At 38.3% G+C, this 19,460-nt stretch overlaps 1 protein-coding gene across 1 annotated transcript; it reads left to right on the forward strand.

Annotated features, from left to right (window-relative positions):
- The first annotated feature begins 1,219 nt into the window (after window positions 1–1,219).
- xkr8.3 (XK related 8, tandem duplicate 3) lies at window positions 1,220–15,488 on the forward strand. Its single transcript, XM_062028841.1, has 3 exons — window positions 1,220–1,854; window positions 5,406–5,593; window positions 13,987–15,488. Exons 1-3 carry the CDS (start codon window positions 1,529–1,531, stop codon window positions 14,703–14,705), a joined length of 1,233 nt encoding a protein of 410 aa, XP_061884825.1. The 5' UTR covers window positions 1,220–1,528; the 3' UTR covers window positions 14,706–15,488.
- Window positions 15,489–19,460: the final 3,972 nt, after the last annotated feature.

Raw genomic sequence — 19,460 nt, forward strand, 5'->3', positions numbered from 1 at the left:
ATAAAAAGAAAAAAGCACAAAATCCAATTTTATGGCAATATTTTAATGAAAATCAATTATGTTTGTTTTAAAATCTGCATATATAACAAAAATCGAAAAACGGCCCTAATTTGATTTTTTGATTTGCGTTTCAGAATTGGAAATAGAATGAATGGAAGGTACACGGACCGTGTATGTTTAGGACATTTACATTTCGTTTCATAAATTGAAAGTAAAAAACGACAGTCTAAAAACAAAAAGTATTTTATTTTTAAAAACAAACAAAGAAAATTCAAAACAAAACGTTTTTTGGGTGTCAAAGAACAATAGCAGACTTTAAAAAACGTTTTGATTTTATTTTTTTACAAACAGAAACGGAAAACAGACCAAATCGATTTTTTTCCCATATAAAGGTTTTTCATATTCTGACACTGGAAGTTTTGAATTTCAAAGTAAAAGCAAAAATGGCTACGGAAATTCTTTAAACATGGCACAAAAAGGAGTGTACACGCACATATCTCACGAAAGCGGAGGCAAAATAAAACAGATTTTATCACGCACTAAATAGTACAACAGTATTTTTTCTAAAATTCCAGTCCGCCTTCCTGTTTTTCAGTTTCTGTTTATTTGTGCGTATAGATGTATATAGGGCAATTGTCGTCGTGCCATGTCTAAACAAATTGTAATTTACTTGTACGACTCCAAATACATTTTAGCCAGAGTCACATGGGTACCGTAGTATTTATTCCCGCTTTTACTTTGAAAATAAAACTTCCGGTGTTATCTGTGTAACGGTGTAACACAAATATCATTTTTGGTCTGTTTTTCCGTTTCTGTTTACCGGGGATTTACATTAAAAATTATATAATGAACATCAAACCATTATAATAATAATAATAATATATTTTATTTGTAAAAAAAAACACTTTCCATTGAGCAAACAACCTCAAAGTGCTACAGTGTATTAAAAAATAAAAATAAAAAGATAATAAAAATAAATAGAAATAAAAACTAGAACAAGCACGCATATATCTAAAAAAAAAAAAAAGGGCATTTTTATTATATTATTATTGCTCTTCGACAGCAAATAAGAAGAATAACGCTTTTTATTGTATTTCTGACATTTTAAAATTAAATTCAAATAAATAAATAAACATTTTCCCTTTAATTTCCACTGCTGGAAAGGAAATTAAAAGGGCAAAACATACACGGACCTTGGCGAATGTGGCGGCTGGTGGTCACGTGACCCTCAATGGGCGGGGCTAACATGAACCCGAACGGCATTTAGGCTTACCAACTACAAGACGGTTGTTTGAAACTTTTACGCCAACAATTTGACTTAATAATGCCATGCCGCCGAACAATTTGACTTAATAATGCCGCCGCGGCGGAAACAGCGGCCGTCGTCCACCTGTAGCACGTAACCAAACTTCCTCCATGGGGGCGAAGAAGCGGCAAGTAACGGTACGCTGTCGTTAGCAAACAAAGGTGTTAGCCGGCTAACTCGGGTGAAGTCGGACTAACTCGGGCGAAGTCGGGCAAAGTCGCAATGGAGCGCGGGGCTTTTTCCAAATACTCCTGGATCGACTTCGCCTTCTCCGTGGTCGGGGTGTGTACTTTCCTGCTGGACTGGGGCTCCGACCTGTGGGTGGCCGCGGAGTTTTACTGCCACGGAGACTTCTTGTGGTTCGGGGCGCTGGTCGCCCTCATGGTGCTGTCGTCCTGCGTGGTCCAAATGTTCAGCTGGTTCTGGTTGAAGTACGACCGACAACTGCCGGGGTTCCGGAGTGACACCGGAGCGGAAGCGGTGCTGTTTGTGGACAAAGTGAAGCTCTCCTGCCTGTTACATGTGCTGCAGCTGGGCTTCCTGTGCAGGTAAACACGTCTCCCGTGGAAGTGTACTGTCGTGGTCAAAAGTTGACATACACTTGTAATAATAATAATAATACATTTTATTTGGAAAAAACACTTTACATTGAGTAAACAACCTCAAAGTGCTACAGTGTATTAAAAAAATAAAATAAGACATAAAAAGATAATTAAAAAAAATAAAAACTAGAACAGCCAAATAGCTAAAACTAGTATGCATATATCTAAAAAAGCCTTTTTTAAAAGCATCCACAGTCTGTGGTGCCCTCAAGTGGTCAGGGAGAGCGTTCCACAGACTGGGAGCGGCGGAGCAGAAAGCCCGGTCTCCCATTAGATTTCAAGTTTCAAGTTTAGTTTATTCACAATACCATATAACAATTACAATAGTAGTGAATATCATCATTTAAAGATGTTGGTACGTGAAAGGGTCCCCCAAATAAGCTAGAAGAAGCTTTTGACAGGGGGTCCAGAGGACAGTATATACATGGGACGATGAAACATGGTAGCAAGCACAACAACAAAAAACAACAACAACACTATATGATAAACACAAGATAATAGTACTAAAGCAAGCATACACATACATACATACATTCATTGTATGACCACAGAACTTTCCTCCAGAAGGTCTTATCTTAGTCCATGTGATGTCAGATGAAACAAAAAATTGAGCTGTTTGGCCACAATACCCAGCAATATGTTTGGAGGAGAAAAGATGAGGCCTTTAATCCCAGGAACACCATGCCTACCGTCAAGCATGGTGGTGGTAGTATTATGCTCTGGGCCTGTTTTGCTGCCAATGGAACTGGTGCTTTACAGAGAGTAAATGGGACAATGAAGAAGGAGGATTACCTCCAAATTCTTCAGGACAAGCTAAAATCATCAGCCCGGAGGTTGGGTCTTGGGCGCAGTTGGGTGTTCCAACAGGACAATGACCCCAAACACACGTCAAAAGTGGTAAAGGAATGGCTAAATCAGGCTAGAATGAAGGTTTTAGAATGGCCTTCCCAAAGACCTGATTTAAACGTGTGGACAATGCTGAAGAAACAAGTCCATGTCGGGAAAATTAACACATGGAGCTGAACTGCACCAATTTTGTCAAGAGGAGTGGTCAAAAATTCAAGCAGAATCTTGTGGATGGCTACCAAAAGTGCCTTATTGCAGTGAAACTTGCCACGTGTAAACAAATATTAACATTGCTGTATGTATACTGTTGACCCAGCACATTTGCTCACATTATCAGTAGACACATAATAAATTCATAAAAGAAGCAAACTTCATGAATGTTTTTTGTGACCAACAAGTGTGTGCTCCAATCACTCTATCACAAAATAATAAGAGTTGTAGAAATAATTGGAAACTCAAGACAGCCATGACGTGATGTTCTTTACAAGTGTATGTCAACACAACCGCATATTTCCCCATAAAGCACTGCTGCCATTGTTTTTCTGCCTGCAACATTGTTGTGACGCCATCACGCTTGCACACTGTAATGATGATTTTACTGCAGTGGAAACATGTGGTGTCCAACATGAGTGTATAATTACATTTGACGAGTGTCAGGACCATAAATGTCAAGGCCGAGCTGTGGAGGAGACACCCAATGTGTGTGTACAGCATCCTTTCACATTCCATATGCCTGCTCACCTTGATTCAGGTGTTTGGTGACGCAATCCACGCTGCTGTCACGCTTGTCCAGAGTTTTTCATATGTTCAGATATTTTAGCAGGGCTCGAACTTAACCACAGCAACTGCGGCAAAAGCCGCGACCGCCCTCGTCATTTCCCGTAATGCCCTACAAATCGACCAACATCGACGGCAAGAACATGCCGTGACCAGCCTTGACTTTTTACTTGTTAATGGACGAGGGATGTAGCGGTAAACGGTATAATGATAATTCGCAATAAAATTCCAGACGGTTAGTAATACCGTCTAATTTTTAATTACCGAAAAAAACTCCATTTATTAATGCATTTTAGGCAACACGAAGTCAGGCGCATGCACACTTGCGGTGTTTGGTTTGATAATCATGGCGGACGAACTACACAGACTTTGCTCTGGAGATTTCCCCCTCGCAGTAAACGGAGCCAAGCTCTTGGTTTAACGACTTTTCCCCTCGCTTCCCGCCGTGCGTTTAAGAGCGCAATGCTGTGTTTAGATGGAGACAGGTGTGGACAATATTGTCCCCACACTAAAAGTATACAGCAAAAGAGAAAACTATTTGATGTTATATACACTAGCTTTGCTATTGACATGCTACTGATTAGCATTAGTTAACCAGTAACAGTTTGAGAAGCACTGTTGTAGCCGAAGTGTGTCCTAAATAGTGTTGTCCCGGTACCAAAATTATTTTGATACTTTTCTAAATAAAGGGGACCACAAAAAATGGCATTATTGGCTTTATTTTAACAAAAAATCTTGGGGTACATTAACATATGTTTATTATTGCAATTTTGTCCTTAAATAAAATAGTGAACATACTAGACAACTTGTCTTTTAGTAGTAAGTAAACAAAAAAAGGCTCCTAATTAGTCTGCTGACATATGCAGTAACATATTGTGTCATTTTCCATTCCATTATTTCGTCAACATTATTAAGGACAAGTGGTAGAAAATGAATTATTAATCTACTTGTTCATTTACTGTTAATATCTGGTTATTTTCTCTTTTAAAATGTTCTATCTACACTTCTGTTAAAATGTAATAATCACTTATTCTTCGGTTGTTTGGATACTTTACATTAGTTTTGGATGATACCACAAATGTAGGTATCAATCCGATACCAAGTAGTTACAGGATCATACATTGGTCATATTCAAAGTCCTCATGTGTCCAGGGACGTATTTCCTGAGTTTATAAACATAAAATGAATTTTTTCAAAACGAAAGAAGCTGTTGTTATGCCTAAAAATATCAACGTAATCATAGTAGTATCGACTAGATATGCTCTTTGTGGATGTTAGGGGTAGAAACACCCATGGGGTTTGTTTACATTGTGACGCCGGTGAGCTATTATATCCTCCTACGGTGTGTAGTGAAGCATGTTTAGCTATTCCTCGTCCTGCAGTGATAATGATACTTGTAAGAAACTCACTTTATTTGTCGCCATGGAGGCGAGGATTAGTGATTTAGAAGTAGCTAAAACACTGCAGCTACCTATCTAGCTAGCCATGTCTTAAAGCACCTCTTCCTGAGGGCGTTTGAGTGTTATAACTTCACCTTTGTCGTCAGTTTTTAGGCCAAAATGCGTCCAATCTCCCTTTTCTATCTACACACTGTGTCTGCTTGTAAGTACTCTGTGATTGTGAGCTGCCGAACATGCTCCTCTGCTCGTAAAACCAGCAATGACACGACGTGACGACGACGGGGGCGCGGACCGGTACTTTTCAGAGGCGGTATAGTACCGAACACGATTCATTAGTATCCCAGTACTATACTAATACCGGTATACCGTACAACCCTAGTCCAAACCCTTTCCGCCACAACTTTGGTAAGCACGCCTGTCGTTTTTTGGCGCATAAACGCAGCTTTCTAATCACAATCCTTCTCCAACACGCAGGCACATCTCGGCCATCAGGCAAGGCTTCCGGGTGTGGTGGCGCAAAGAGGAAGGCTCGGAGTACGCCGTCTACCTGACCCACGACCTCAGCATGCTGCGCCTGATCGAGACCTTCTGCGAGAGCGCTCCGCAGCTGATGCTGATGATCTACGTGGTGCTGCGCAACAACAAGGCCAGGACCGTCCAGTGTGAGTTGCCATCTTTCACTTTTCTACCGAGGAACAGAAAAGGGGATCTTTTCTAAACTGTTGGTAGTAATAGTCGGTGAATTGGTTGAAAATGTATGAATAGGTGTCTAAACTAGTGTTCCAGCCGATACCAATACCAATCACATGTATTAACTATGCATTTTTCAGTGTATTTGTGGTGCGTTCTATTGACAATTTACCACTTTATTTAGTTCCTTATTTTCTTTTATGTTCTATAAGTGTCTGAAGTCAATAGAATACAATAACGAAAGTAAAAACGACTTTCTATTACGTGTTAAAATTATTAGTTTTTTGTCCTCAAAGTCCTCCTGTGTCCAGGGAATTATCCCTGGGTTTGTAAACGTGAACAAAAACAAGAAAATTTTTTTAAGACAAATAAAAATATCAACGTTATCACTTGGGTATTGATCATATATTGATACTTCCCTTGGTATCGACACCACCAATTTACAGACTGCGACAATGCTGACACACCAACAATTGTATTATCCTCTCTTTAGACTCTTATTTTGTTAATTTCCTGTTAATAACTGCTTACTTTCTGCTATAACGCGCACCACCAATTTACGGATCGATCCGCACTCCTCTTTTGTGTCGTGTACTGACTGCGACAATGCTGACACAGCAACAGTTGGTGTATTATCCTCTCTCTAGACTCTTATTTTGTTAATTTCCTGTTAACGGCTTACTTTCTGCTATAACACGCACCACCAATTTACGGATCGATCCGCACTCCTCTTTTGTGTCGTGTAATGACTGTGACAATGCTGACACACCAACAGTTGGTGTATTATCCTCTCTCTAGACTCTTATTTTGTTAATTTCCTGTTAACGGCTTACTTTCTGCTATAACACGCACCACCAATTTACGGATCGATCCGCACTCCTCTTTTGTGTCGTGTAATGACTGCGACAATGCTGACACACCAACAGTTGGTGTATTATCCTCTCTCTAGACTCTTATTTTGTTAATTTCCTGTTAACGGCTTACTTTCTGCTATAACACGCACCACCAATTTACGGATCGATCCGCACTCCTCTTTTGTGTCGTGTAATGACTGCGACAATGCTGACACACCAACAGTTGGTGTATTATCCTCTCTCTAGACTCTTATTTTGTTAATTTCCTGTTAACGGCTTACTTTCTGCTATAACGAGCACCACCAATTTACGGATCGATCCGCACTCCTCTTTTGTGTCGTGTACTGACTGCGACAATGCTGATACACCAACAGTTGGTGTATTATCCTCTCTTTAGACTCTTATTTTGTTAATTTCATGTTAATAACTGCTTACTTTCTGCTGTAACGAGCACCACCAATTTACGGATCGATCCGCACTCCTCTTTTGTGTCGTGTACTGACTGCGACAAGTCTGACACTCCAACAGTTGGTGTATTATCCTCTCTTTAGACTCTTATTTTCTTAATTTCCTGTTAATAACGGCTTACTTTCTGCTATAACGCGCACCACCAATTTATGGATGGATCCGCACTCCTCTTTTGTGTCGTGTACTGACTGCGACAATGCTGACACACCAACAGTTGGTGTATTATCCTCTCTTTAGACTCTTATTTTGTTAATTTCCTGTTAATAACTGCTTACTTTCTGTTAAAACGCGCACCACCAATTTACGGATCGATCCGCACTCCTCTTTTGTGTCGTGTACTGACTGCGACAATGCTGATACTCCAACAGTTGGTGTATTATCCTCTCTTTAGACTCTTATTTTGTTAATTTCCTGTTAATAACTGCTTACTTTCTGCTATAATGCGCACCACCAATTTATGGATCGATCTGCACTCCTCTTTTGTGTTGTGTACTGACTGCGACAATGCTGATACACCAACAGTTGGTGTATTATCCTCTCTTTAGACTCTTATTTTGTTAATTTCCTGTTAATAACTGCTTACTTTCTGCTATAACGCGCACCACCAATTTATGGATCGATCCGCACTCCTCTTTTGTGTCGTGTACTGACTGCGACAATGCTGACACACCAACAGTTGGTGTATTATCCTCTCTTTAGACTCTTATTTTGTTAATTTCCTGTTAATAACAGCTTACTTTCTGCTATAACGCGCACCACCAATTTATGGATGGATCCGCACTCCTCTTTTGTGTCGTGTACTGACTGCGACAATGCTGACGGACCAACAGTTGGTGTATTATCCTCTCTTTAGACTCTTATTTTGTTAATTAATTAAATATTTCCTTTTAATAACTGCTTACTTTCTGCTATAACGCGCACCACCAATTTATGGATCGATCCGCACTCCTCTTTTGTGTCGTGTACTGACTGCAACAATGCTGACACACCAACAGTTGGTGTATTATCCTCTCTTTAGACTCTTATTTTGTTAATTTCCTGTTAATAACTGCTTACTTTCTGCTATAACGCGTACCACCAATTTATGGATCGATCTGCACTCCTCTTTTATGTCGTGTACTGACTGCGACAATGCTGACACACCAACAGTTGGTGTATTATCCTCTCTTTAGACTCTTATTTTGTTAATTTCCTGTTAATAACTGCTTACTTTCTGCTATAACGTGCACCATCAATTTATGGATCGATCCGCACTCCTCTTTTGTGTCGTGTACTGACTGCGACAATGCTGGCACACCAACAGTTGGTGTATTATCCTCTCTTTAGACTCTTATTTTGTTAATTTCCTGTTAATGACTGCTTACTTTCTGCTATAACGTGCACCATCAATTTACGGATCGATCCGCACTCCTCTTTTGTGTCGTGTACTGACTGCGACAATGCTGACACACCAACAGTTGGTGTATTATCCTCTCTTTAGACTCTTATTTTGTTAATTTCCTGTTAATAACGGCTTACTTTCTGCTACAACGCGCACCACCAATTTATGGATGGATCCGCACTCCTCTTTTGTGTCGTGTACTGACTGCGACAATGCTGACACACCAACAGTTGGTGTATTATCCTCCCTTTAGACTCTTATTTTGTTAATTTCCTGTTAATAACTGCTTACTTTCTGCTATAACGCGCACCACCAATTTATGGATGGATCCGCACTCCTCTTTTGTGTCGTGTACTGACTGCCACAATGCTGACACACCAACAGTTGGTGTATTATCCTCTCTTTCGACTCTTATTTTGTTAAATTTCCTGTTAATAACTGCTTACTTTCTGCTATAACGCGCACCACCAATTTATGGATCGATCTGCACTCCTCTTTTGTGTCGTGTACTGACTGCGACAATGCTGACACACCAACAGTTGGTGTATTATCCTCTCTTTTTAGACTCTTATTTTGTTAATTTCCTGTTAATTAAAGCTTACTTTCTGCTATAACGTGCACCACCAATTTATGGATCGATCCGCACTCCTCTTTTGTGTCGTGTACTGACTGCGACAATGCTGACACACCAACAGTTGGTGTATTATCCTCCCTTTAGACTCTTATTTTGTTAATTTCCTGTTAATAACTGCTTACTTTCTGCTATAACGCGCACCACCAATTTATGGATCGATCTGCACTCCTCTTTTGTGTCGTGTACTGACTGCAACAATGCTGACACACCAACAGTTGGTGTATTATCCTCTCTTTAGACTCTTATTTTGTTAATTTCCTGTTAATAATGGCTTACTTTCTGCTACAACGCGCACCACCAATTTATGGATGGATCCGCACTCCTCTTTTGTGTCGTGTACTGACTGCGACAATGCTGACACACCAACAGTTGGTGTATTATCCTCCCTTTAGACTCTTATTTTGTTAATTTCCGGTTAATAACTGCTTACTTTCTGCTATAACGCGCACCACCAATTTACGGATCGATCCGCACTCCTCTTATGTCGTGTACTGACTGCGACAATGCTGACATACCAACAGTCGGTGTATTATCCTCTCTTTAGACTCTTATTTTGTCAATTTCCTGTTAATAACTGCTTACTTTCTGCTATAACGCACACCACCAATTTACGGATCGATCCGCACTCCTCTTGTGTCGTGTACTGACTGCGACAATGCTGACACACCAACAGTTGGTGTATTATCCTCTCTTTAGACTCTTATTTTGTCAATTTCCTGTTAATAACTGCTTACTTTCTGCTATAACGCACACCACCAATTTACGGATCGATCCGCACTCCTCTTATGTCGTGTACTGACTGCGACAATGCTGACATACCAACAGTCGGTGTATTATCCTCTCTTTAGACTCTTATTTTGTCAATTTCCTGTTAATAACTGCTTACTTTCTGCTATAACGCGCACCATCAATTTGCGGATCGATCCGCACTCCTCTTTTGTGTCGTGTGCTGACTGCGACAATGCTGACACACCAACAATTGGTGTATTATCCTCTCTTTAGACTCTTATTTTGTTAATTTCCTGCTTACTTTCTGCTATAACGCGGTTCCATCGACACTTCTTAAACTTTACCAAGCACCTATTTGTGCTTTTGTACCTCTTTGCGTACTGCAAAGCGAGGCTGCCGCCATGTTCTGGTGTTTCCATGACGACACATAAAGAAGTTGGGATGTTTTAACCCACATTTATCGTCAATAACATTGAATCAGGTCGTGGTTTAGATGGATTTGGTATCCATGTTTTTAAGAAGGAAATGAGCCAGGACAAAAAAAAGTAACACTTGATAAACCATCACCCGGAAAATACATTTGATGCCAACGAGGCCAAGCGTCAATTAGTGAGGTAATTACATTGTTAAGCGTTAAATTGTCAGCTAACTTTTCATCACATCAGCATTTTTCACAGTCATATAAGATGTCCACTACAGAGGACACGGTTTCTCCGAAGTTTGAAGTTGAAAGACACAGACGAGAACATTATTGTTAGACACTGGATGTTTATATTGTCACTTTATTAACTGGAAGTGTATTTTAAAATAAATATATGTATATTTAATAAATGTTTGTAGTAGGGTTGTCCCGATACCAATATTTTAGTAGCAGTACCAAAATGTATTTTGATACTTTTCTGTACTTTTCTAAATAAAGGGGACCACAAAAAAAATGGCATTATTGGCTTTATTTTAACAAAAAATCTTCGGGTACATTAAACATATGTTTATTATTGCAAGTTTGTCCTTAAATAAAACAGTGAACATACTAGACAACTTGTCTTTTAGTAGTAAGTAAACAAACAAAGACTCCTAATTAGTCTGCTGACTAAACATAGTGTGTCATTTATCATTCTATTATTTTGTCAACATTATAAGGGACAAACTGTAAAAATTTATTATTAATCCACTTGTTCATTTACTGTTAATATCTGCTTATTTTCTGTTTTAACATGTTGTATCTACACTTCTGTTAAAATGTAATAATCACTTATTCTTCTCTTGTTTGGATACTTTACATTAGTTTTGGATGATACCACAAATATAGGTATCGGTCCGATACCAAGTAGTTACAGGATCACACGTTGCTCATATTCAAAGTCCTCATGTGTCCACGCATTTACTGAGTTTATAAACATAATATGAATTTTTAAAAAAAGGAAAAAAGATTTTGTGATGGTAAAGAATATCAATGTAATCATAGTAGTATCGGCTAAATACACTATTGTACTTGGTGTCATTACAATGGATGTCAGGTGTAGATCCACCCATGGCATTTGTTTACATTGTGACGCCGGTGAGCTATTATATCCTCCTACGGTGTGTAGTGAAGCATGTTTAGCTGTTCCTCGTCCTGCAGTGATAATGATACTTGTAAGAAACTCACTTTACCTCTTCCTGAGGGCGTTTCAGTGTTATAACTTCATTTTTATCGTCAGTTTTTAAGCCAAAATGCGTCCGTTCTCCCTTTTCTGTCTACACACTGTGTCTGCTTGTAAGTAGAGATGTCCGATAATATCGGCCTGCCGATATTATCGGCCGATATATGCGTTAAAATGTAATATCGGAAATTATCGGTATCAGGTTTTTTTATTATCTGTATCGGTTTTTATTTTTTTTATTAAATCAACATAAAAAACACAAGATACACTTACAATTAGTGCACCAACCCAAAAAACTTCCCTCCCCCATTTACACTCATTCACACAAAAGGGTTGTTTCTTTCTGTTATTAATATTCTGGTTCCTACATTATATATCAATATATATCAATACAGTCTGCAAGGGATACAGTCCGTAAGCACACATGATTGTGCGTGCTGCTGGTCCACTAATAGTACTAACCTTTAACAGTTAATTTTACTAATTTTCATTCATTACTAGTTTCTATGTAACTGTTTTTATATTGTTGTACTTTCTTTTTTATTCAAGAAAATGTTTTTAATTTATTTATCTTATTTTATTTTATAATTTTTTAAAAAAAAGTACCTTATCTTCACCATACCTGGTTGTCCAAATTAGACATAATAATGTGTTAATTCCACGACTGCATATATCGGTTGATATCGGTATCGGTTGATATCGGTATCGGTTGATATCGGTATCGGTAATATAAGAGTTGGACAATATCGGATATCGGCAAAAAGCCATTATCGGACATCCCTACTTGTAAGTACTCTGTGATTGTGCACTGCCGAACATGCTCCTCTGCTTGTAAAACCAGCAATGTAACCACATGACGTCATGCCCGGGAACCAGTACTTTCCAAACAGAGTATAGTACCGTTTTTGATTCATTAGTACCGCGATACTATACTAGTACCGGTATACCGTACAACCCTAGTTGGTAGTAATAAATATGATTAGAATATTATGTTTGTGTTCAATTACAGTAAATGTGTCAATCCTAAACATTAATTTTACACACTACAACTTTTTTTTTTGGGACATATAACTAGAGATGTCCAATAATATCGGTCTGCCGATATTATCGGCCGATAAATGCGTTAAAATGTAATATCGGAAATTATCGGTATCGTTTTTTTAATTATCAGTATCATTTTTATTTTTATTTTATTTTTTTATTAAATCCACATAAAAAACACAAGATACATTTACAATTAGTGCACCAACCCAAAAAACCTCCCTCCCCCATTTACACTCATTCACACAAAAGGGTTGTTTCTTTCTGTTATTAATATTCTGGTTCCTACATTATATATCAATATATATCAATACAGTCTGCAAGGGATACAGTCCGTAAGCACACATGATTGTGCGTGCTGCTGCTCCACTAATAATACTAACCTTTAACAGTTAATTTTACAAATTTTCATTAATTACTAGTTTCTATGTAACTGTTTTTATATTGTTTTACTTTCTTTTTTATTCAAGAAAATGTTTTTAATTTATTTATCTTATTTTATTTGATTCATTTTTTTAAAAAGTACCTTATCTTCACCATACCTGGTTGTCCAAATTAGGCATAATAATGTGTTAATTCCACGACTGTATATATCGGTTGATATCGGTATCGGTTGATATCGGTATCGGTAATTAAAGAGTTGGACAATATCGGCATATCGGATATCGGCAAAAAGCCATTATCGGACATCCCTACATATAACACAATAATATTAATACCGTGATAACATCTTACCGTGATATTTTGATACCGTTACATAAGATACTAAGTTTATTTGCCGTAATGGAGGTGATTTATGATTAGCGAATGGGAGCGGCTCCACACTGTGTATGGAGCGAAGGACTACAAGTAAATAGTGTCAACCCGAGGGGATTAAAAGGCACTTTTTCATGAAAAATGGCCGACACTGATTGATCGGCACATCCCTAGTGTGAATATTAGTTTGTATCTCTGTTGTCCTGTGTTTTTTTTATTAATTATTTTATTTTATTTTTTTAAATTTTGATTTCTATTTACTGTTTTAATTGGTTTTACCCTTTAAAATCGTTTTTAATCATATTTATTTTTATATTCTTTCTATATTGGTTTTATATTTATTAATTGTTTGTTTTTATTTATTCAGTCATTGGTGGGGCTAAGGATATTTGAATATTGTTTTTAATATTGTTGTCCAGCACTTTGGAAACATTTTTGTTGTTTAAATGTGCTATATAAATAAAGTGTATTGGATTGGATTGTATCGCTTCTATAGGACCAGTAATTGTGCTCCGGCGCTCCCAGTCTGTGGAACGCTCTCCCCGACCACCTGAGGGCACCACAGACTGTGAATGCTTTTAAAAAAGGCTTAAAAACCCTTATTTTTAAAAAAAAAAAGCCTTTTTTTTTTTTTTTTTAGATATATGCATACTAGTTCTAGTTATTTGGCTGTTGTAGTTTTTATTTTTATTAATTTTTTTAATACACTGTAGCACTTTGAGGTTGTTTACTCAATGTAAAGTGCTTTTTACAAAAAAAATCTATTATTATTGTGGAAGTGGACATAGTCAGCAAACAGGAAGCAGTAACCTTCCTCGTGCTCGCCACACTGATGATGCAACACCTTGTGTTATTGCAGTCGTGAGCATCGCGGCGTCGACCACGTCCATGGCCTGGATGGTGGTGGACTACCACCGCTCCCTGCGCTCCTTCCTGCCGGACAAGGCCAAGCAGGGCTGGGGCTCCTCCCTGGTCTACTTCCTGTGGAACCTCCTCCTCATTTCCCCGCGCGTGGCCGCCCTCGCCCTCTTCGCCTCCGTCCTGCCGGCCGGCTGCGCCGCCGCCCACTTCCTGCTCGTCTGGTCCGGCTTCGTCCTCTGGGTCTGGCGGCAGGGGACGGACTTCATGGACAGCGCCGGCGGCGAGTGGCTGTACCGGGCCACGGTGGGGCTGGTCTGGTACTTCAGCTGGTTCAACGTGGCCGAGGGTCGGACCCGCGGGAGGAGCGTCATCTACCACGGCTTCATGGTGGCGGACGGCGGGATCCTGCTGGCCACCTGGTGGTGCTACAGGGACCATGTGACGTCACAGCCCTACGCCCTGGCGCTGCTTCTCACGCTACCTCTCACCTACTGGCTAGGACTGCTCTTTAAGTGCATCTATTACTGCTGCTTCCACCCCACGCTCTGGAGGCCCCCCGGCAGGCTGCCCGACGACTTGCCCGACGACTTGCCCGATGCACATGTGTCCTTTCGAGACTTTCCCATCCAGGACGGCACCTTGTCCTCCCAGCTGCTCAACAAGAGGATGCAACACAACGCCGCACTCTTTTACTCAGTCCGTAGAGACACCAGATAACTGTTCTTTTAGTCCACCGTTATTCCTGTTGGTGTTACATCACTCAGTCCGTAGTGACACCAGAGAACTGTTCTTTTAGTCCACCATTATTCCTGTTGGTGTTACAACATTACGCAGTCCGTAGAGACACCAGATAACTGTTCTTTTAGGCCACCATTAATGTTACATTACTAAGTCCGTAGAGACATCAGATTACTGTTCTTTTGGGCAACCGTTATTCCTTGCTCAGTCCGTAGAGACACCAGCTAACTGTTCTTTTAGGCAACCATTTTTCCTGTTGGGGGTGCTGGAGCCTATCCCAGCTGCATTCGGGCGGAACCCCAAAAGGGGCAAGCGGTAGAAAATGGATGGATATTCCTGTTGGTGTTACAACAGTACTCAGTCCGTAGAGCAGGGGTCACCAACGCGGTGCCCGCGGGCACCAGGTAGCCCGTAAGGACCAGATGAGTAGCCCGCTGGCTTGTTCTTAAAAATAGCTCAAATAGCAGCACTCACCAGTGAGCTGCCTCTATTTTTTTAATTGTATTTATTTACTAGCAAGCTGGTCTCGCTTTGCCCGACATTTTTAATTCTAAGAGAGACAAAACTCAAATAGAATTTGAAAATCCAAGAAAATATTTTAAAGACTTGGTCTTCACTTGTTTAAATAAATTCATTAATTTTTTTACTTTGCTTCTTATAACTTTCAGAAAGACAATTTTAGAGAAAAAATACAACCTTAAAAATGATTTTAGGATTTTTAAACACATATACCTTTTCACCTTTTAAATTCCTTCCTCTTCTTTCCTGGCAATTTAAATCGATGTTCAAGTGAATTAATTTTTTTTATTGTAAAGAATAATAAATACATTTTAGTTTAATTCTTTATTTTAGCTTCTGTTTTTTCGACGAAGAATATTTGTGAAATATTTCTTCAAACTTATTATGATTAAAATTCAAAAAAATTATTCTGGCAAATCTAGAAAATCTGTAGAATCAAATTTAAATCTTATTTCAAAGTCTTTTGAATTTCTTTTAAAATTTTTGTTCTGGAAACTCTAGAAGAAATAATAATTTGTTATATATTCTAACAAAGTGTAGATTGGATTTTAACCTATTTAAAACATGTCTTCAAAATTCTAAAATGAATCTTAATCAGGAAAAATTACTAATGATGTTCAATAAACTATTTTTTTAATTTTTTCAAAAAGATTCGAATTAGCTAGTTTTTCTCTTCTTTTTTCGGTAGAATTTTGAATTTTAAAGAGTCGAAATTGAAGATAAACTATGTTTCAAAATTTAATTGTCATTTGTTTCGTGTTTTCTCCTCTTTTAAACCGTTCAATTAAGTGTAAATATCATTAATTATTAATAATAACATAGAGTTAAAGGTAAATTGAGCAAATTGGCTATTTCTGGCAATTTATTTAAGTGTGTATCAAACTGGTAGCCCTTCGCATTAATCAGTACCCAAGAAGTAGCTCTTGCTTTCAAAAAGGTTGGTGACCCCTGATGTAGAGACACCAACTAACTGTTCTTTTAGGCCACCATTATTCCTGTTGGTGTTTCAACTTTACTCAGTCCGTAGAGACACCAGATAATAGTTCTCTTAGGCAACCGTTATTCCTGTTGGTGTTACATTACTCAGTCCGTAGACACCAAATAACTGTTCTTTTAGGCAACCGTTATTCCTGTTGGTGTTGTAACACTCAGTCCGTAGAGACACCAGGTAACTGTGCTGTTAGGCAACCGTTATTCCTGTTGGTGTTACAACATTAGGTACACCTGTGCAATCTAATCATATCCACTCATACAGTGTCTTCAGATAATTAAGTGTTGGCTCAAAGTAGGCCAGGGGTCTCAAACTCAGGCTAGGGATGCGCAATATCGACGATAAAAACTAAACATTAGTTTTTAATACTATCGTTATTTGGTGATAATGCATGTTGATCACAGGTGTCAAACTCATTTTATTTGGCCCTGGAAAGCCTGGAAATAATATGTATCAATGAAGTACTGTACATTTTCTTACTAAATGTATTATTTCTTTCTATTTTAGAAGAAAAAAAAATATTTACTCCATAATCGCAAATGATGTTAACTTAAATATTGTCTAATTATGCAAAAGTGTATTGTCAAACATTCAAACCATTTTTTAAATAAAAATAAATACTACTAATAATGATTTCAAAGCAAGTTATCCATCAAATTGTGCAATGTAAAAGTAGCAATAGATTTAATGGTAAAATTGTGAAATTTACTGTGGTTTTTACAGCATTTTTCTCTAAATGGAAAAAAAACAGTACTTTTTTTACTGTAATAAACTGTGGTGTCGTTTTGGCATTTACAGTAATACACCGAAAAAATCTACAGTTGTTGATTTGCGGGGAAAAAACAAACAAACTGGCAGATCAGGTGCCCAAATTTTACTGTAAAATTGCAGTTTTTTTTAAAATTTACAGTAAAAAAAAACAACCTAAATTTTACAGTAAAATTCTAGCAAATGAGCTGCCTTTTTATAAACCATAAAAACAGCAGTACTGTTTTTCCATTTACAGTAATATACACCACATTTTGAGGTGAAATTATTGCAACTTACCATATTTTTTTTACATTTTAGTTTAAAAAAAAATCTACTAATAAAATGCATACAAAAATTGAGTAATAATTGTATTCACTGTTAAAAGCGGCCCTCTGGGGCCAAACATAACTGTGATTTGGCCCTCAGTGAAAACCACTTTGACACCTCTGATGTAGATAATACATTCTAACTCGGCGACGAGTGAACGAAAGTGTCCTCAATGCAACGTAGCATTCTTGCCAGCGGCTAACGTCCCCCCGCAGTGTAAAGCCACTTTGAAGTCAGCAATCCTCGCCTCCACGACGGCAAATAAGCTACCGTATTTTCCGGGCTATAGAGCGCACCGGTATTTAAGTTGCACCCACCAAATAAACTAAATAAATTGTTTTACTTATATTAGCCTTTATGCTAAACCGGACTATGAGGCGGCACAAAATATTTTTTTAATGTTTATTTACATACCTTAATTGCTTCCAAACGGTGTCTGTCGCACGGCAGTAAAACGGCTGATCAGACAAAACAGAAGTCATTGCCGTGGACTCACTAGCTGTGAAAGCTAGCTCTCCAATCAGCTAAACAGACTTAACAACTCCTTGGTGACATTTGAGTGAATTTACAAAACGGAAACAATACAAAAAGAATGCCAATGTAGATTAATAATGCTAACACTGACACTTGTAAAGGTGTTAGCTTTTTACATTATGATAACATGTACAAATATGCATCAAAACACTCCTGCAGACATCACACATGGGACGGTTTAGTAAGTATGAATTGTTTTAGTTATATTGTAAAACTTACAAACGCCGCTTAGAGTGATGAATGAAGGATCCTTCTGAGCGAAAACGCCATGGACGGTTACGCTTCCAGTTCCAGGCACGAAACAGGAAGTACAGTGAGCGAACTCGTCCAAAAGATGGCGCCACAGCACAAACAATAACACACCTTTTCAGTGACTCTGTCGGTGTTATATGAGAACTATTTGTTGAATACACAACATTTTGGCTGAAAAACCCATAAAGTCGCTGCGCCGTTTTATAAGACCGCAGGGATCGAAGCGTGGGGGGGAAAAAATAGCTTGTAGTCTGGAACGTACGATGTGTTTCTTAAAAGTATCATCCAGGGAGGACGAGGAATATCTCACCGTAGCACCATATGCTAACCACAAGCTAGAGCTTTTGAATGTAAACAAAGGCGGGCGGATTGATACAAATAATGACAGCAACGATACCGAGTATAGTATCATTATTTGGTTAGATCGATATTTTGTGGCCCTCTACTTCCTATTTTAGTGTAATTGAGACCCGCACACCACAACACTCATTAGGGGCCCACATAGGCTTTTTGTACAAATTTGAAGCTTTTTTTTTCTTTTGTTAAAATCCGTAAGTTACAGAATTTGAGGTGGTAAAAGTTCAGATAAAATCCATTTTGCTGTCAAAAGTGGACAAATAAGGTTGTGGGAATCAAACCAGGAATGTGTAAAATGCACACTTCTGGTAGCAAACCGGAATAATAAATCCATATGTGGCAGCGTCGCATAGCACATAACTATGGTGCGTTCAAGGACCCTTGGATGAAGTTTGAAACTGAACTAGTTTTTTTTAAAGACATGGGGAAGCTGAACCCCCAGTGGATGCAGTAATAATTATCATATTTTTGATTTATAAATTAAATTAAATTAATTTATAAATCATTATTTGTAATTATCATAATGTACTATTATGATAATTATCCTATCATGAATTTTTTCCCATGAAGACAATGCAAAAAAAAAAAATATTTTTTTTTTACATATTTTAAAAAGCTCGTTTGAACTAAATTAAGTCAATATTTTTTTTAGTGCACATAAACATAATGAGAGTGTGTGGATTTGAGGCGGTGACTTTAATAAATAAATAAAAAATGTGTTCAGGACCCTGCAGTCATGACAACCTCAAATTCCACTACAAAGACTGAATGGAGTAACAGTGCGGAAAAACAAACACACAAAGAGCAACTTACTGTAAGCAAGCAGATTTTTTTTTTTTTTTTACGTTTAATTTGACATTTTTCTGATGGCGGAAGTAGTCAACACGTGGAGTCACGTGGTTTAAATGAGCTTCTGAAGTCAAGTGAGTTTGAGACCCCTCAAGTAGGTCAACTCTTTGTCGTTTACAAAGCCATGCAGTAGCGCACATTTTGGGATAATTAAT

This window comes from Entelurus aequoreus, linkage group LG20, assembly GCF_033978785.1.
Source record: "Entelurus aequoreus isolate RoL-2023_Sb linkage group LG20, RoL_Eaeq_v1.1, whole genome shotgun sequence".
Taxonomy (NCBI): Eukaryota; Metazoa; Chordata; class Actinopteri; order Syngnathiformes; family Syngnathidae; genus Entelurus; species Entelurus aequoreus.